Below are 16,411 nucleotides of genomic sequence, written 5' to 3'. Positions count from 1 at the left end.
GTTGGTTATGAGAGGGTGAGCTGACCCCGTTCTACAAGGAGAACCTCTGCATTAAAGTGTTGGTTTATGAGAGGGTGAGCTGACCCCGTTCTACAAGGAGAACCTCTGCATTAAAGTGTTGGTTTATGAGAGGGTGAGATGACCCCGTTCTACAAGGAGAACCTCTGCATTAGGCTACATGATAGCGAGTGAGAGGGGCGTGGTCAAACGTTGCCAAACCCCAGGTCCCTCTAGCACGAGGTTAGGGTTAGGGTTAGGGTTAGGGCTAACCCTAACCCTAACCCTAAACCCCAGGTCCCTCTAGCACGAGGTTAGGGTTAGGGCTAACCCTAACCCTAAACCCCAGGTCCTCTCTGGAAAAAAGCGATCTCGCCGAAAAGTAGAAGACTTTTTGTGTTTACAGAGAATTTCCACCAACATTAATTACCAACATTTATGAGCAACAGTAATAAATGTGAGGGTGCCTACCCTTTAACGTCAGCTGATGCTTTATTGCGGGGGGACAGTAATAAATGTGAGGGTGCCTACCCTTTAACGTCAGCTGATGCTTTATTGCGGGGGGACAGTAATAAATGTGAGGGTGCCTACCCTTTAACGTCAGCTGATGCTTTATTGCGGGGGGACAGTAATAAATGTGAGGGTGCCTACCCTTTAACGTCAGCTGATGCTTTATTGCGGGGGGACAGTAATAAATGTGAGGGTGCCTACCCTTTAACGTCAGCTGATGCTTTATTGCGGGGGGACAGTAATAAATGTGAGGGTGCCTACCCTTTAACGTCAGCTGATGCTTTATTGCGGGGGGACAGTAATAAATGTGAGGGTGCCTACCCTTTAACGTCAGCTGATGCTTTATTGCGGGGGGACAGTAATAAATGTGAGGGTGCCTACCCTTTAATGTCAGCTGATGCTTTATTGCGGGGGGACAGTAATAAATGTGAGGGTGCCTACCCTTTAACGTCAGCTGATGCTTTATTGCGGGGGACAGTAATAAATGTGAGGGTGCCTACCCTTTAACGTCAGCTGATGCTTTATTGCGGGGGGACAGTAATAAATGTGAGGGTGCCTACCCTTTAACGTCAGCTGATGCTTTATTGCGGGGGGACAGTAATAAATGTGAGGGTGCCTACCCTTTAACGTCAGCTGATGCTTTATTGCGGGGGGACAGTAATAAATGTGAGGGTGCCTACCCTTTAACGTCAGCTGATGCTTTATTGCGGGGGGACAGTAATAAATGTGAGGGTGCCTACCCTTTAACGTCAGCTGATGCTTTATTGCGGGGGGACAGTAATAAATGTGAGGGTGCCTACCCTTTAACGTCAGCTGATGCTTTATTGCGGGGGGACAGTAATAAATGTGAGGGTGCCTACCCTTTAACGTCAGCTGATGCTTTATTGCGGGGGGACAGTAATAAATGTGAGGGTGCCTACCCTTTAACGTCAGCTGATGCTTTATTGCGGGGGGACAGTAATAAATGTGAGGGTGCCTACCCTTTAACGTCAGCTGATGCTTTATTGCGGGGGGACAGTAATAAATGTGAGGGTGCCTACCCTTTAACGTCAGCTGATGCTTTATTGCGGGGGGACAGTAATAAATGTGAGGGTGCCTACCCTTTAACGTCAGCTGATGCTTTATTGCGGGGGGACAGTAATAAATGTGAGGGTGCCTACCCTTTAACGTCAGCTGATGCTTTATTGCGGGGGGACAGTAATAAATGTGAGGGTGCCTACCCTTTAACGTCAGCTGATGCTTTATTGCGGGGGGACAGTAATAAATGTGAGGGTGCCTACCCTTTAACGTCAGCTGATGCTTTATTGCGGGGGGACAGTAATAAATGTGAGGGTGCCTACCCTTTAATGTCAGCTGATGCTTTATTGCGGGGGTACAGTAATAAATGTGAGGGTGCCTACCCTTTAATGCCAGCTGATGCTTTATTGCGGGGGACAGTTTCGAGCAGCTGTGCATCAACCTGGCCAATGAGAAGCTCCAGCAGTTCTTCGTGGTGAACATCTTCGAGCTGGAGCAGAAGGAATACCTCCGGCAGGGCGTGGTCTGGGACAACATCACCTTCAGCGACAACAAGCCGACCCTGGAGCTCCTGGTGTCGAAGCCCTGCAACCTGCTGGCCATGATCGACGAGGAGAGCCAGTTCCCCAAGGTAGGGCCTGGGTACCCCAAGGTAGGGCCTGGGTACCCCAAGGTAGGGCCTGGGTACCCCAAGGTAGGGCCTGGGTACCCCAAGGTAGGGCCTGGGTACCCCAAGGTAGGGCCTGGGTACCCCTCGGAGCAGCGCGCTGGATCCCGCCCCTGGACCACTGTTTGGAGACGGTGGGACGGACTAGTGGAAGGGATGGATGGAGGGTAGACCCACTAATGAATGAGTCGGTATATGGACGGATGATTTGGAGGTTCGATCTATGTATTGTTGGGAGGGTGGAGGATGGAGGGATGATGGAATAACAATGGATGGATCAATGAATTGCAAGGGCGGATTGAGGGATGAATGGATGAGAGGACAGATGGGAGGACAGATGATTGATGGCTGGATGGATTGATCTCTTCGTGTTTCTCGTCGTGTCCCAGGGCACGGATAGCACTATGCTGTACAAGATGAACCAGCAGCACAAGGAGAACAAAGGCTACGTCTCATCAAAGAATGAACACGACAGCCAATTTGGCATCAAACACTTTGCCGGACAAGTTTTCTACGACTCTAACGGTATCCAACACATTACCAGTCGAAACGGATCGTCAAAACATTGTTCAACATGATTGGTGAAGTTAAGGAGCTTTTTTCTCTTTTCAGGATTCTTGGAGAAAAACCGCGATGCCATCAGCTCCAACATCATCACGATGATCAGCATATCAAAGAATAAGTTGCTTCATGACATATTTAAAAGTGAACTTTCAAACAAAGGCGTGAAGAAGTCTGCGAACAACAAGGTCACCATAATAACTCCCACGCATTCCCTACGGGTATGTAAATTGTGTGGCAAACTTTGGGGATTTGATCAAAGGCAGTTCAGAGTGAACACAGATAGTGGTCTATGAGTAGCAGACCAGAGTCAGGCATCTTAACTTGGACGTTGATTGAAGGGGATTGAAGCCAGGACCTTCTGGCTCAAAACTCTTTTGGTCACATGCATGAGAACACCAGTACATTAAAAAGCCTTTCATAAACATGAAATGTTCAAAGTCCAGACAGCCTAAACTGTGCCCACAAGTAAAGAAATGTAATACATATGATCAAAATAAAAGTAAAAATAATAAAAACGAGAGAGAGAGATAAAACAAAAAAAAGTGATTACCGCTGCTATTTAAATTGTTCCTGACCGCTAACCGCTACAAGACACAGACAACCAAAACTAACCTGTTGTCGAGTCATTAGATCCAGTTTAGCCTCCAACCAACTCCCCCCTAACCCCCGCCCCACCCTAACCCCGCCCCACCCTAACCCCCCCCCCCCCACCCTAACCCCGCCCACCACCACCCCTAACCCCCGCCCACCACCACCACCACCACCCCTATCCCCCCCCCCCACCCCTAACCCCCGCCCACCACCCTAACCCCCGCCCACCACCACCCCTAACCCCCCCCCCCACGACCCTAACCCCCGCCCACCACCACCAACACCACCACCACCCCCCCTAACCCCCCCCCACCGCCACCACCCCCCCTAACCCCCCCACCACCACCCCCCCTAACCCCCCCCCCCACTCTGCCCTACAGGCCATGGGGGACAAGAAGCAGATGCCCACGCTGAGCGGTCAGTTCCGCCGGTCGCTGGAGTCCCTGATGAAGGCTCTGGACGCCTGCCAGCCCTTCTTCATCCGCTGCTTCAAGCCCAACAAGGATAAGAACTCTGAGGTGAGCCGGAGGGCCAGCGCGCTGGGGTTACCCTTATCCCCCCCCCCGGTGACTCCCCCCGGTGACTCCCCCCGGTGACTCCCCCCCGGTGACTCCCCCCCGTGACTCCCCCCCGGTGACTCCCCCCCGTGACTCCCCATCGGTGCCCCCCCCCCGGTGACACCCCCCGCTGACTCCCCCCAGTGATGCCCCACGTTGCCCACCACCTGAGTTGACCGTGACCCCCTCCCTGAGTTGACCGTGACCCCCTCCCTGAGTTGACCATGACCCCCTCCCTGAGTTGACCGTGACCTCCTCCCCCAGGGCTTCGACAGAGAGCTGTGCATGGTGCAGCTGCGCTACTCTGGCATGATGGACACCGTGCGCATCAGGAAGTTGGGGTTCCCTATCCGCCACACCTTCAAAGACTTCATGTTCCGCTACAGAGTGCTGCTGAACACCGCTGTGTGTGACCCCAAAAAGGTGAGTCAGGGGGCTCTAGTTAGTCAGGGTTAGGGTGAGTCAGGGTTAGGGTGAGTCAGGGTTAGGGTGAGTCAGGGGGCTTTAGTTAGTCAGGGTTAGGGTTAGTCAGGGTTAGGGTGAGTCAGGGTTAGGGTGAGTCAGGGTTAGGGTGAGTCAGGGGGCTTTAGTTAGTCAGGGTTAGGGTTAGTCAGGGTTAGGGTGAGTCAGGGTTAGGGTGAGTCAGGGGGCTTTAGTTAGTCAGGGTTAGGGTGAGTCAGGGGGCTCTAGTTAGTCAGGGTTAGGGTGAGTCAGGGGGCTCTAGTTAGTCAGGGTTAGGGTGAGTCAGGGTTAGGGTGAGTCAGGGGGCTCTAGTTAGTCAGGGTTAAGGTGAGTCAGGGTTGGGGTGAGTCAGGGGGCTCTAGTTAGTCAGGGTTAGGGTGAGTCCGGGGGCTCTAGTTAGTCAGGGTTAGGGTGAGTCAGGGTTAGGGTGAGTCAGGGGGCTCTAGTTAGTCAGGGTTAAGGTGAGTCAGGGTTGGGGTGAGTCAGGGGGCTCTAGTTAGTCAGGGTTAGGGTGAGTCAGGGTTAGGGTGAGTCAGGGGGCTCTAGTTAGTCAGGGTTAAGGTGAGTCAGGGTTGGGGTGAGTCAGGGGGCTCTAGTTAGTCAGGGTTAGGGTGAGTCCGGGGGCTCTAGTTAGTCAGGGTTAGGGTGAGTCAGGGTTAGGGTGAGTCAGGGGGCTCTAGTTAGTCAGGGTTAAGGTGAGTCAGGGTTGGGGTGAGTCAGGGGGCTCTAGTTAGTCAGGGTTAGGGTGAGTCAGGGTTAGGGTGAGTCAGGGGGCTCTAGTTAGTCAGGGTTAAGGTGAGTCAGGGTTGGGGTGAGTCAGGGGGCTCTAGTTAGTCAGGGTTAGGGTGAGTCCGGGGGCTCTAGTTAGTCAGGGTTAGTCAGGGTTAGGGTGAGTCAGGGGGCTTTAGTTAGTCAGGGTTAGGGTGAGTCAGGGTTAGGGTGAGTCAGGGGGCTTTAGTTAGTCAGGGTTAGGGTGAGTCAGGGGGCTCTAGTTAGTCAGGGTTAGGGTGAGTCAGGGTTAGGGTGAGTCAGGGGGCTTTAGTTAGTCAGGGTTAGGGTGAGTCAGGGGGCTCTAGTTAGTCAGGGTTAGGGTGAGTCCAGGGGCTCTAGTTAGTCAGGGTTAGGGTGAGTCAGGGGGCTCTAGTTAGTCAGGGTTAGGGTGAATCAGGGTTAGGGTGAGTCAGGGGGCTCTAGTTAGTCAGGGTTAGGGTGAGTCAGGGTTAGGGTGAGTCAGGGGGCTCTAGTTAGTCAGGGTTAGGGTTAGTCAGGGTTAGGGTGAGTCAGGGTTAGGGTGAGTCAGGGGGCTCTAGTTAGTCAGGGTTAGGGTTAGTCAGGGTTAGGGTGAGTCAGGGGGCTCTAGTTAGTCAGGGTTAGGGTTAGTCAGGGGGCTCTAGTTAGTCAGGGTTAGGGTTAGTCAGGGGGCTCTAGTTAGTCAGGGTTAGGGTTAGTCAGGGGGCTCTAGTTAGTCAGGGTTAGGGTGAGTCAGGGGGCTCTAGTTAGTCAGGGTTAGGGTTAGTCAGGGTTAGGGTGAGTCAGGGTTAGGGTGAGTCAGGGGGCTTTAGTTAGTCAGGGTTAGGGTGAGTCCAGGGGCTCTAGTTAGTCAGGGTTAGTCAGGGTTAGGGTGAGTCAGGGGGCTCTAGTTAGTCAGGGTTAGGGTGAGTCAGGGTTAGGGTGAGTCAGGGGGCTCTAGTTAGTCAGGGTTAGGGTTAGTCAGGGTTAGGGTGAGTCAGGGTTAGGGTGAGTCAGGGGGCTCTAGTTAGTCAGGGTTAGGGTTAGTCAGGGTTAGGGTGAGTCAGGGTTAGGGTGAGTCAGGGGGCTCTAGTTAGTCAGGGTTAGGGTGAATCAGGGTTAGGGTGAGTCAGGGGGCTTTAGTTAGTCAGGGTTAGGGTGAGTCAGGGGTTTCTAGTTAGTCAGGGTTAGGGTGAGTCAGGGTTAGGGTGAGTCAGGGGGCTTTAGTTAGTCAGGGTTAGGGTGAGTCCAGGGGCTCTAGTTAGTCAGGGTTAGTCAGGGTTAGGGTGAGTCCGGGGGCTCTAGTTAGTCAGGGTTAGTCAGGGTTAGGGTGAGTCAGGGTTAGGGTGAGTCAGGGGGCTCTAGTTAGTCAGGGTTAGGGTTAGTCAGGGTTAGGGTGAGTCAGGGGGCTCTAGTTAGTCAGGGGGCTCTAGTTAGTCAGGGTTAGGGTGAGTCAGGGGGCTTTAGTTAGTCAGGGTTAGGGTGAGTCAGGGGGCTCTAGTTAGTCAGGGTTAGGGTGAGTCAGGGGGCTCTAGTTAGTCAGGGTTAGGGTGAGTCAGGGTTAGGGTGAGTCAGGGGGCTCTAGTTAGTCAGGGTTAGGGTGAGTCAGGGGGCTCTAGTTAGTCAGGGTTAGGGTGAGTCAGGGTTAGGGTGAGTCAGGGGGCTCTAGGTAGTCAGGGTTAGGGTGAGTCAGGGTTAGGGTGAGTCAGGGGGCTTTAGTTAGTCAGGGTTAGGGTTAGTCAGGGGGCTCTAGTTAGTCAGGGTTAGGGTGAGTCCGGGGGCTCTAGTTAGTCAGGGTTAGGGTGAGTCAGGGGGCTTTAGTTAGTCAGGGTTAGGGTGAGTCCGGGGGCTCTAGTTAGTCAGGGTTAGTCAGGGTTAGGGTGAGTCAGGGGGCTCTAGTTAGTCAGGGTTAGGGTGAGTCAGGGTTAGGGTGAGTCAGGGGGCTCTAGTTAGTCAGGGTTAGGGTTAGTCAGGGTTAGGGTGAGTCAGGGGGCTCTAGTTAGTCAGGGTTAGGGTTAGAGAGAGGAATAGATCGTGTTGTTCAGGGGTCAGTATGTCATTGGATAGAACGGTATCATCAGTGTACGTTTGTGTTCAACATTTACGGTTAAAATATGGTATTATTGACAGAGCTAGAGGCAGACAGAATCAAAGACCTGGATGGACAGACAGTCAGTGTGGTCAGATAAACGTGGATTACATGCGTGTTCTGTCCCAGCAGGAGTCAGACGGGGCCTGTTGCCAGGCCATCTGCACTGCTCTGATCCGTGGGAAGGATCAGTGGAAAGTGGGCAAGAGCAAGATCTTCCTGAAGGTACGGCAACGGCACACAGCTCCTCCATCATAACGCCCTCTGGGGTCCTCCCATCATTGGTCTGATCTAAACACACAACCAAGGAACTGATACTAAGGAGGATACTGTGTGCTACTATTGAGCTCCTAATCAGAGGCTTCATCCAAAGCCACTTGCCTTCAAGTCAGACACAAGTCTTTAGGGTTTCTAAAGGGTGCTGAAGGATGCCTATAGGTTAAGCTGGGGACATTGGAAATCAAACCCAGAACCTCTAAAAAAATAATAAAAATGGGTGGCACAATAACATCTCAAAATTCATCTTTCAATTCACAACCTCATCTCTACTAAAACTGTAGTTGTTTGACCTTCCAACCCATAGGGTTAGGGTTAGGGTTAGTGTTGTGTTGACAGATTGTCCTGACCTGTGTTGTTTCAGGACGCACATGACTCCATCCTGGAGCAAGCCCGGGAACTGGCGCTGGCCAAAGTGGTACTGATCATCCAGAGAGTCATGTTTGGATTGCACGACAGGTACTGTATACTGGAACACACACACAGCGAGAGAGAGAGCCAAAGATCATCATATAGATGGCAAATACCGATGGGGGATTTAGTCTGTGAGGGAGCCAGGGATCGACTGAGTGGCTGAATGGGAGCGTTGGTGCGTGGGTCTGTTGGGGACATTGGAGTTGAAGTGCCAGTGAGTGATTGAGGCAGTGATATAATGAGTCAGCTGGTGTGTGTATTGACTCAGACACACTGAGCCGCTCATCAGGCCTACTATCATGTAGTCCAGGTCACGTCCGCAGCAGACGGCAGGATGGCGTCTGCTGTCCGACTGTGAGTAATGGCGTCGGCCATTACTCACAGTCTTGTTATTAATCACAAGGCGTGTCCCTCCTCCTCTCGTAGGAGGAGCTACCTGAAGAAGAAGGCAGCGGTGAGGGTCCTACAGACCAACTGGAGGGCCTACAAGAAGCGTGAGCGAGGCCGAAAGGTAGGCCTCCACCTCCACCCAGTATCGGCCCCATCACAGCTACGTCACAGCTACGTCACAGCTACGTCACAGCTACGTCACAGCACCAGCCCACTGCCGTTGAGCTACGTCACAGCACCAGCCCACTGCCGTTAAGCTACGTCACAGCTACGTCACAGCACCAGCCCACTGCCGTTAAGCTACGTCACAGCTACGTCACAGCACCAGCCCACTGCCGTTAAGCTACGTCACAGCACCAGCCCACTGCCGTTAAGCTACGTCACAGCTACGTCACAGCACCAGCCCACTGCCGTTAAGCTACGTCACAGCACCAGCCCACTGCCGTTAAGCTACGTCACAGCTACGTCACAGCTATGTCACAGCACCAGCCCACTGCCGTTGAGCTACGTCACAGCACCAGCCCACTGCCGTTAAGCTACGTCACAGCTACGTCACAGCACCAGCCCACTGCCGTTAAGCTACGTCACAGCACCAGCCCACTGCCGTTAAGCTACGTCACAGCTACGTCACAGCACCAGCCCACTGCCGTTAAGCTACGTCACAGCACCAGCCCACTGCCGTTAAGCTACGTCACAGCACCAGCCCACTGCCGTTAAGCTACGAGCACAGAACCATGTCGGACACAAGCGCGGCGTTATCACAGTGTGGCGTCAGTCCCATCGCCGGCTATCATAGCAGTATCAAAGTTCAGAGGAGGTTTCCTTTCCAGCACTCCTTAGTATCGTTAGGATAAACGTCAGCATAGCAGAGTCGGCTCCAGAGCAGATCTACTGGAGGGGCATGGGTCGCCAGCGGGGGGGCACTGCCTTTTGTGAAATATTTTAACGCAAAAAAAGGGGGAGGGCTGTCGTGGATGCTAAACGCAAATAAATGGAGTTTAACCACCTCTGCTATGTCATAAATAGTTTATTCACATCAACAGTTTATGAACCTCCAAAAAAACATTAAGTAGGCCTGGCACTGTTTATAAACCTAGAGAACAGCCTCCACAATAATCAAAAACACCCCTGACAACATATAAGCTTTAAGCCCAGTTCAGACCAAAGATTCACCTTGCAACGACTTGCAACTCGCAACTCCTTGCGACTCCTTGCGACGAGACGGGCTGCAACGTTCTAAAACTGGGCCGTTCACACTGGCTGCAACGCGCTGCAACGGGCTGCGACGCTAGGTGGTTTCCCTAGCAGCTGTGAACGCTCTGGCACAGCTGAGAGCCGCAACAGCATTATTTGCGTAGGTTAGGTTAGATTAGTTAGGTTTGCTATTAGTTTTATTTTTATTTTGCTTGAGAGTAGGCTAGAGTTACTGTGTTTTGTCATTCTCCGGATATCGGCTATTTCAATCGGATATTTTTATGCTGGAGTGGACAGTACGGTACCGGGAGAGTAAGGCTGTGACGTACAAGTTGTTCTGTAGTGTGATTGGCTGAAGAGAAATAGTTCAATTGCCGCGTTCTAAAACTGGACCTTGCGATTTCCACAGCATTAAGAAGACCCGTGTAATATAAGGGATAATGTATAGAACGCCGGTCATTATCGGGAAAATAAATAAAATAATGACCTGTGGTAGGAGGGGCATTAATGACCGCTAGGGGGGGCACGGCCCCCAAATGCCCCCCCTTAGCGCCGACACTGCAGCATAGTTTAATCAGAGCCCCACACGCGCTCACCTAGCTGGGATTAGCTTCTGTGGTGAACTGATTTCCTGTGTTCCGGTTCAGCTCCGTCTCGGCTACGCGCGTCTCTCAGCTCGGGTCCGCGGCCGCCGACTCCAGCTGCTCTACGAGAAGCAGCGCAGCGCTGCCGTTGTCCTGCAGACACAGGTACTTTGATTCTACTAAGGATGTACTGCGATCATACGACATTATAGCAGAGTTATCCTAGAGTTATCCTGAGTTATCCTGCTATAACTGTCTGTCTGCATTCAGGAGCCTTCTGTTGGGCTGTGTTATTACATCGTGTGTCCTGGGTCTATGAACTGTGTTTAACTCTAAACCCCATTTTCTGTGTCAATAAATATCCTCTCTAAGGACAATAAAGGACTATCTATGTCGCTATGCACACAGTGGATTAGAAACAAGTAGATATGGTGTGGGTGTCGATGGGGTGATAACACCTGTCTACCTGTCCACCTCAAGGTTCGGGGCTACTTGGCCAGGAAGAGCTGGAAACAGCAGAAGGAAGACGCCTTCAATGCGGTAAGACGGCCCTCGTCTTCCTCACAATTTACCAGGCTCAGAGGAAAGAGAATAATCCCGGTCATTAATAGTAGTATTGATGTTCAATGTTTTGAATCAAGCTTAATGGACATCTTAACCCATTCATATGCATGCTCATTCTCTCTCTCTCTCTCTCTCTGACTCTTTCTCTCCCTCCCTCCCTCCCTCCCCTCCTCCCTCCCTCCCTCTCTCCCTCCCTCTCTCCCTCCCTCCCCCCCTCTCCCTCCCTCTCCCTCCTCTCCCTCCCTCCCTCCCCCTCCTTCCCTCCCTCCCTCCCCCACTCCCCCTCCCTCCCTCCCTCATCTCCCTCTCTCCCTCCCCCTCTCCCTCTCTCCCTCTCTCCCTCCCCCTCTCCCTCCCTCCCCCTCCCTCCTCTCCATATCTCCCTCCCTGCCACCCCCTCCCTCCCCCTCCCTCCCTCCCTCCCTCCCGCTCTCCCTCCCTCCTCTCCATCTCTCCCTCCCTCCCTCCCCCGCTCCATCTCTCCCTCCCTCCCTCCCTCCTTCCCTCCCCCTCCCTCCCCCTCTCCCTCCCTCCCCCTCCCTCCCTCCCTCCCTCCCCCTCCCCCTCCCTCCCCCCCTCCTCTCCCTCCCTCCCTCCCCCTCCCCCTCTGTCTCCCTCCCCAGGCCCGGGAGCAGGAGCTGCTGGCGCGGGCGCGTGAGGAGCAGACTCTGGTGCTGGCAGCCATCGAGCTCCAGAAACTGGCCGACGCCGCTGCCGAATCACAGCGCGCCTCCCAGGAGCCTGAGCCAATCAGTGATGATGAGGACAGTGATGTGGGAGGCGACAACAAACCGGCTCCCCAGCTTGTTTCTGTGGCAGAGAGGGCGGCACCGAAGAACGTCAACAACTACCCGGTAACGAACGTCAACAACTACCCGGTAACAAAGTTAGAAAACATCCGTCTGTGTTTCACCTCTTCACAGTAATGGCTTCAACATGTGGAGGAAGGTGACGTCATGGGAAGAGAGCGAGGGATGGGGGAAATATGCGCTCATGAGGAAAATAAACTACAAATTAAAAGTTCAGAAAGTTAAACCTCCTTTTGCCCCATCCTGCTTGCGGACTTGTGCCTCAGATGCTTATTAGCAAAACGCTCCCCTCACACGTTTAAATCCTTTTCTCTTGTTAACCCCTCCTTTAACCCGCCCATACATGGAGTTCCTGACCAACACGCCGGTTCTGCCCGTGTGTTTGATTTCCGAAGGTGGTGGAGATCGGTCACAAAGCGTTAAAAAACATCGCCGAGGAGACCTCCTCAGACACGGAGGAAGACCTCCCAAAGACCACCAAGACCCCGCCCTCTGCCGGCCCCGCCCCCCCGCCCCCCGGGAAGACAGAGGAAGTGGAGGAGAAGGAGAAGAAGAAGAAGAAGAAGAAGGAGGAAGAGGAGGAGGAGGAACCCTTTAAGGAGGACAAGGAGTTCTCCTTCCAGAAGTTCTGCTCGCTGCACTTCCAGGGTGACGCCTCGCACACACACATCTCCCAGAGGCTGCGGGAGCCTCTGCTGGCCCACCAGGACGAGAGGGACAGCCTGGTGAGCCTCTAACCCCTAACCCTAACCCTAACCCTAACCCTAACCCACCAGGACGAGAGGGACAGCCTGGTGAGCCTCTAACCCCTAACCCTAACCCTAACCCTAACCCTAACCCACCAGGACGAGAGGGGCAGCCTGGTGAGCCTCTTGAGGAACCTCTCACAGCGGCTTCTGTTTCCACACAGGGCCTTCCTCTTCTACCCTGTTCTGAGAACCTGATAGTTTCCCTTAGCTCTGGCCTTTGTTTTAAGTTTGCAATAGCCCCTCCATCGCAATGCTTTTATTTAGAAAAGAAGACCTAACTTTCTAAACATAATAATAACATGTTTTACACTCCAGTCACTTTTCTCAAAAGCAATCCACTGTGGGTGAGAGACCCATCGGTGGTCCGAACGTTGGGGACCGAACCCTACCCCCTTCCAGCCTTCCGTCTGTTCACCTCTGCGTCCTCGCGGCCCTCTGTGTCCAGGCCTGTCTGACGGTGTGGTGGATCATCCTGCGCTTCATGGGGGACATGGCGGAGCCGCGAGCGCCGGACCCCTCCAACCCCCAGGCCCGCCGCACCTCCTCGGCCTACCACCCCTCCATGGTGCAGCGGCAGGGTCGGCGCCTCAGCAGTATGGTGGGCCTCGACCAGGTACCGTGGTGCTCACCCTCCTCGTCACCCTCCTCATCATGGTCATCATCAACGTGATGAGGAGGAGGAAGCACATTCATTTAGTGCACGTTTGAGGTGTGTGCTTTAACGCGTGCCTGTGGATGACCTCTAGAAAATCCTGAGGAAGAACAAGAAGAAGTACGGGGGAGGAAACAGAAGGGCGTCCACCATTCCAGAGGAGGTAAAGAGAGACCACGCTTCCTCTTGATTCCACAATAAGAGTTCCTGTGGACTCTTATTGTGAGGAGGTTATGGGTGAACTGGACCCAATGAGATGTTAAATGGATGTTTCAGCCAGAGGACGCCAGAGAAGAGGACGTCCTCATCGGGGAGGGACCTACGCTGGACCGACCTCTGACCCCCCTCGAGAAGCTGCACATCATCGTGGGCTACGGTCTGTCCCGACCAGGCATACGGTAAAACCACCACAGTCTTCATCAGTCACCCACCCAGAGATCTGAGACGAGGAAGAGGCTGAAATATGAAATATGAATTCATAACCCTAACCCTTACATTCATTTTGAGCCGTTAGTCACTCATGAAGCAAGGCGACAAATAAAATAGAGAACAGACATTTTTGAAGTGATCTTTCTTTTTAAGAGTTCATTTTCACAGCTTTATCTCGTCAGCTTTATTGAGTGTTCAGGATGCTTTGTTCTCACTGTGTGTGTGTGTGTGTGCGTGTGCGTGTGTGTGTGTGTTCGTGCTGCCAGGGATGAGATCTTCTGCCAGATCCTGAAGCAGCTGATGGGTAACGGGGACAAGGAGGTGTGTCTACGAGGGTGGACTCTGCTCTCCATGTGTCTCAGCAGCTTCCCGCCATCGCAGATACTCATCAAGGTCCGATGGCCCAGAAAGCCTTAGTCCGACCTACCTTCTCCCTACTTACTCAATAACTCAACCCTCTTGCACAGGAATGATAAATAGCTTCTTAAAGCAGTGAGATCTGTGTGTGTGTGTAGTGGATGATGTAGCCTTTAGGTTCTGCTAATGCCACCAACACTGACACACATTCTATTGTATCATTTATCTTCGGCCCTGTTCTATTCTATTCTACTGTGTTCGATTATAATCTCTTCTATTCTATATTGTATGATATTCTATATTCTATATTAATTTCTGTATGCTATTGCATGCTGTTCTGTTCTATGATCCCCGTTCTATGTTCTACCCTTGCTGACCTTTATGCTGGTCCTACGTTGTGCTCCCAGTATCTGGAGAGGGTTAGGGTTAGGGTTAGCTTAACCCTAACCCTAACCCTAACCCTTGCTGACCTTTATGCTGGTCCTACGTTGTGCTCCCAGTATCTGGAGAACTTCCTGCGTCGAGGCCCCAAAGGTTACGCAGCGTACTGTGCAGACCGCCTCCGCCGCACCGTAGCCAATGGGGAGCGAGAAGAGGTCCCCTGCGAGATGGAGCTGCAGGTACGTTGCACTGCGGCATGATGGGAAATCTGGAGGTCTCAAAGGGAATCGAACTCCACAGAATTGGTTGAAATGTAATTTGTTAGTTCTAATGCATATCCTTTAGGTTTGTACTTGATAAATATCTAATGTTAGATAGATGTTATCCACTATGGAGACAACTGAAGGGTATAAGAACCAAGGTCTTTTTAAAAGAGTATTCCTCAAGTGAGCACTAGGCCTGCAGGGGTCTGATCTGTGATCTTGAATCGGTGTAATCTGTAGTAATCCCTGTCGTCTGTAATCCACCGCCAGGCCACCGAGTCCAAGAAGCCCATGGACGTGACGGTGTCTCTGATGGACGGCCGCAAGTTCACCCTGCAGGTGGACGCGGCCTGCACCTCTGGGGAGGTCCTCCACGAGGTCGCCCAGAAGATCAACCTCTCAGACACCTACGGCTTCTCCCTGTACATCAGCATCATGGAGAAGGTGATCCTAGTGGACCAGAAGGTGGACCCTCTCTGGGTCCTGGGCGGTCTTAAGGACCAGAAGGTGGACCCTCTGGGTCCTGGGTGGTCTTAAGGACCAGAAGGTGGACCTAGTGGACCCTCTCTGGGTCCTGGGTGGTCTTAAGGACCAGAAGGTGGTCCCTCTCTGGGTCCTGGGTGGTGTTAAGGACCAGAAGGTGGACCTAGTGGACCCTCTCTGGGTCCTGGGTGGTCTTAAGGACCAGAAGGTGGACCCTCTCTGGGTCCTGGGTGTCTTAAGGACCAGAAGGTGGACCCTCTCTGGGTCCTGCGTGGTCTTAAGGACCAGAAGGTGGACCTAGTGGACCCTCTCTGGGTCCTGGGTGGTCTTAAGGACCAGAAGGTGGTCCCTCTCTGGGTCCTGGGTGGTGTTAAGGACCAGAAGGTGGACCTAGTGGACCCTCTCTGGGTCCTGGGTGGTCTTAAGGACCAGAAGGTGGTCCCTCTCTGGGTCCTGCGTGGTCTTAAGGACCAGAAGGTGGACCTAGTGGACCCTCTCTGGGTCCTGGGTGGTCTTAAGGACCAGAAGGTGGAGACATTGAGTTATGTGAGGGGTCCCTTTGGAACTGTCCTCACATAACTCCTCAGTGGTTAGGGGAGGGGTTCTCAACCTACAGGCCACAGAGTTTTAGAAATGAAGCCTACAAATGAAATGGATAAAAATAATTATTTACTTTACCTAACCCTAGAATTCAAAAGAGGGGCCGTGCCAACGACCCCCAGCCCAGGTCTCTATCATGCTTCATTCTTCATGCCACTGTCGCCACTTAGGTGTTCTTATTGGCTTGAAGTTTCAACAGTGTATCCCAGTCGTGTTGTTAGGCTGCTACTGTCTTTAATCCACCTGTTTATATTCTTACTAACGATCCAACAGTATCCCTGTTCATTAGTTTAGATGAGGCAGGACCATAGCAGACATAAGCAGTCTGTTAAACCCATCCCACGCCTCTCAGTTAGGGTTAGCCCTAGGTTAGGGCTAACCCTAACCCTAACCCTAACCCTAACCCCCATCCCACGCCTCTCAGTTAGGGTTAGGGTTAGGGCTAACCCTAACCCTAGGGCTAACCCTAACCCCCATCCCACGCCTCTCAGTTAGGGTTAGGGTTAGGGCTAACCCTAACCCTAGGGCTAACCCTAACCCCCATCCCACACCTCTCAGTTAGGGTTAGGGTTAGGGTTAGGGCAAACCCTAACCCTAGGGCTAACCCTAACCCTAACCCCCATCCCACGCCTCCCGGTTAGGGTTAGGGTTAGGGCGAACCCTAACCCTAACCCCCATCCCACGCCTCCCGGTTCTATGATCCTGCTCTACGCGTCGTTCCTGTGTGTAGATGTGTGTAGATGTGTGTCTCACACTAAGCCCCCTGTGCCCCCCAGCGGTGGTCCCTGGGCAGCAGTGGGAAGCACGTGATGGACTCGGTGTCCCAGTGCGAGCACGCCGTGCGCCAGCAGGGCTCTGAGGAGAGCCGTGCCCCCTGGCGACTCTGGGTCCGCAAGGAGATGTTCACCCCGTGGCACGACTGCGCCGCCGACCCCGTGAGCACCGAGCTCATCTACCGCCAGGTGCTGCTGGGCCTGAAGGCCGAGGAGTACGTCTGCGACAAGGTAAAGAAACGGGTTAACTGATGACCCGTCACGCGCTGGTTAGGAAGGTATGGGAGAGAGGGGAGGTTAGGCCCGCGGG

At 53.1% G+C, this 16,411-nt stretch overlaps 1 protein-coding gene across 3 annotated transcripts in view; it reads left to right on the top strand.

Moving 5' to 3' along the window:
• The window catches only part of LOC130388114 (unconventional myosin-VIIa-like), a 41,468-nt gene that overhangs the window by 10,953 nt on the left and 14,104 nt on the right, over positions 1-16,411 (top strand). For all 3 annotated transcript variants that reach the window (XM_056597456.1, XM_056597455.1, XM_056597457.1), the window contains 19 exons: positions 1,945-2,155; positions 2,581-2,716; positions 2,804-2,973; positions 3,727-3,864; positions 4,168-4,326; positions 7,316-7,408; positions 7,824-7,918; positions 8,300-8,384; positions 10,105-10,206; positions 10,522-10,581; positions 11,229-11,459; positions 11,810-12,139; positions 12,609-12,776; positions 12,910-12,978; positions 13,092-13,213; positions 13,511-13,637; positions 14,102-14,221; positions 14,516-14,689; positions 16,105-16,332. In XM_056597456.1, coding sequence (XP_056453431.1) covers positions 1,945-2,155; positions 2,581-2,716; positions 2,804-2,973; positions 3,727-3,864; positions 4,168-4,326; positions 7,316-7,408; positions 7,824-7,918; positions 8,300-8,384; positions 10,105-10,206; positions 10,522-10,581; positions 11,229-11,459; positions 11,810-12,139; positions 12,609-12,776; positions 12,910-12,978; positions 13,092-13,213; positions 13,511-13,637; positions 14,102-14,221; positions 14,516-14,689; positions 16,105-16,332 — 2,818 coding nt within the window. The remainder of the gene's footprint in view (positions 1-1,944; positions 2,156-2,580; positions 2,717-2,803; positions 2,974-3,726; positions 3,865-4,167; positions 4,327-7,315; positions 7,409-7,823; positions 7,919-8,299; positions 8,385-10,104; positions 10,207-10,521; positions 10,582-11,228; positions 11,460-11,809; positions 12,140-12,608; positions 12,777-12,909; positions 12,979-13,091; positions 13,214-13,510; positions 13,638-14,101; positions 14,222-14,515; positions 14,690-16,104; positions 16,333-16,411) is intronic.

The sequence above is a fragment of the Gadus chalcogrammus genome, chromosome 8, assembly GCF_026213295.1.
Source record: "Gadus chalcogrammus isolate NIFS_2021 chromosome 8, NIFS_Gcha_1.0, whole genome shotgun sequence".
In the NCBI taxonomy this organism is placed as follows: domain Eukaryota; kingdom Metazoa; phylum Chordata; class Actinopteri; order Gadiformes; family Gadidae; genus Gadus; species Gadus chalcogrammus.
The sequence above is the reverse complement of the archived record's forward strand: the minus strand, read 5'-3'. Positions and strand labels throughout refer to the sequence as shown.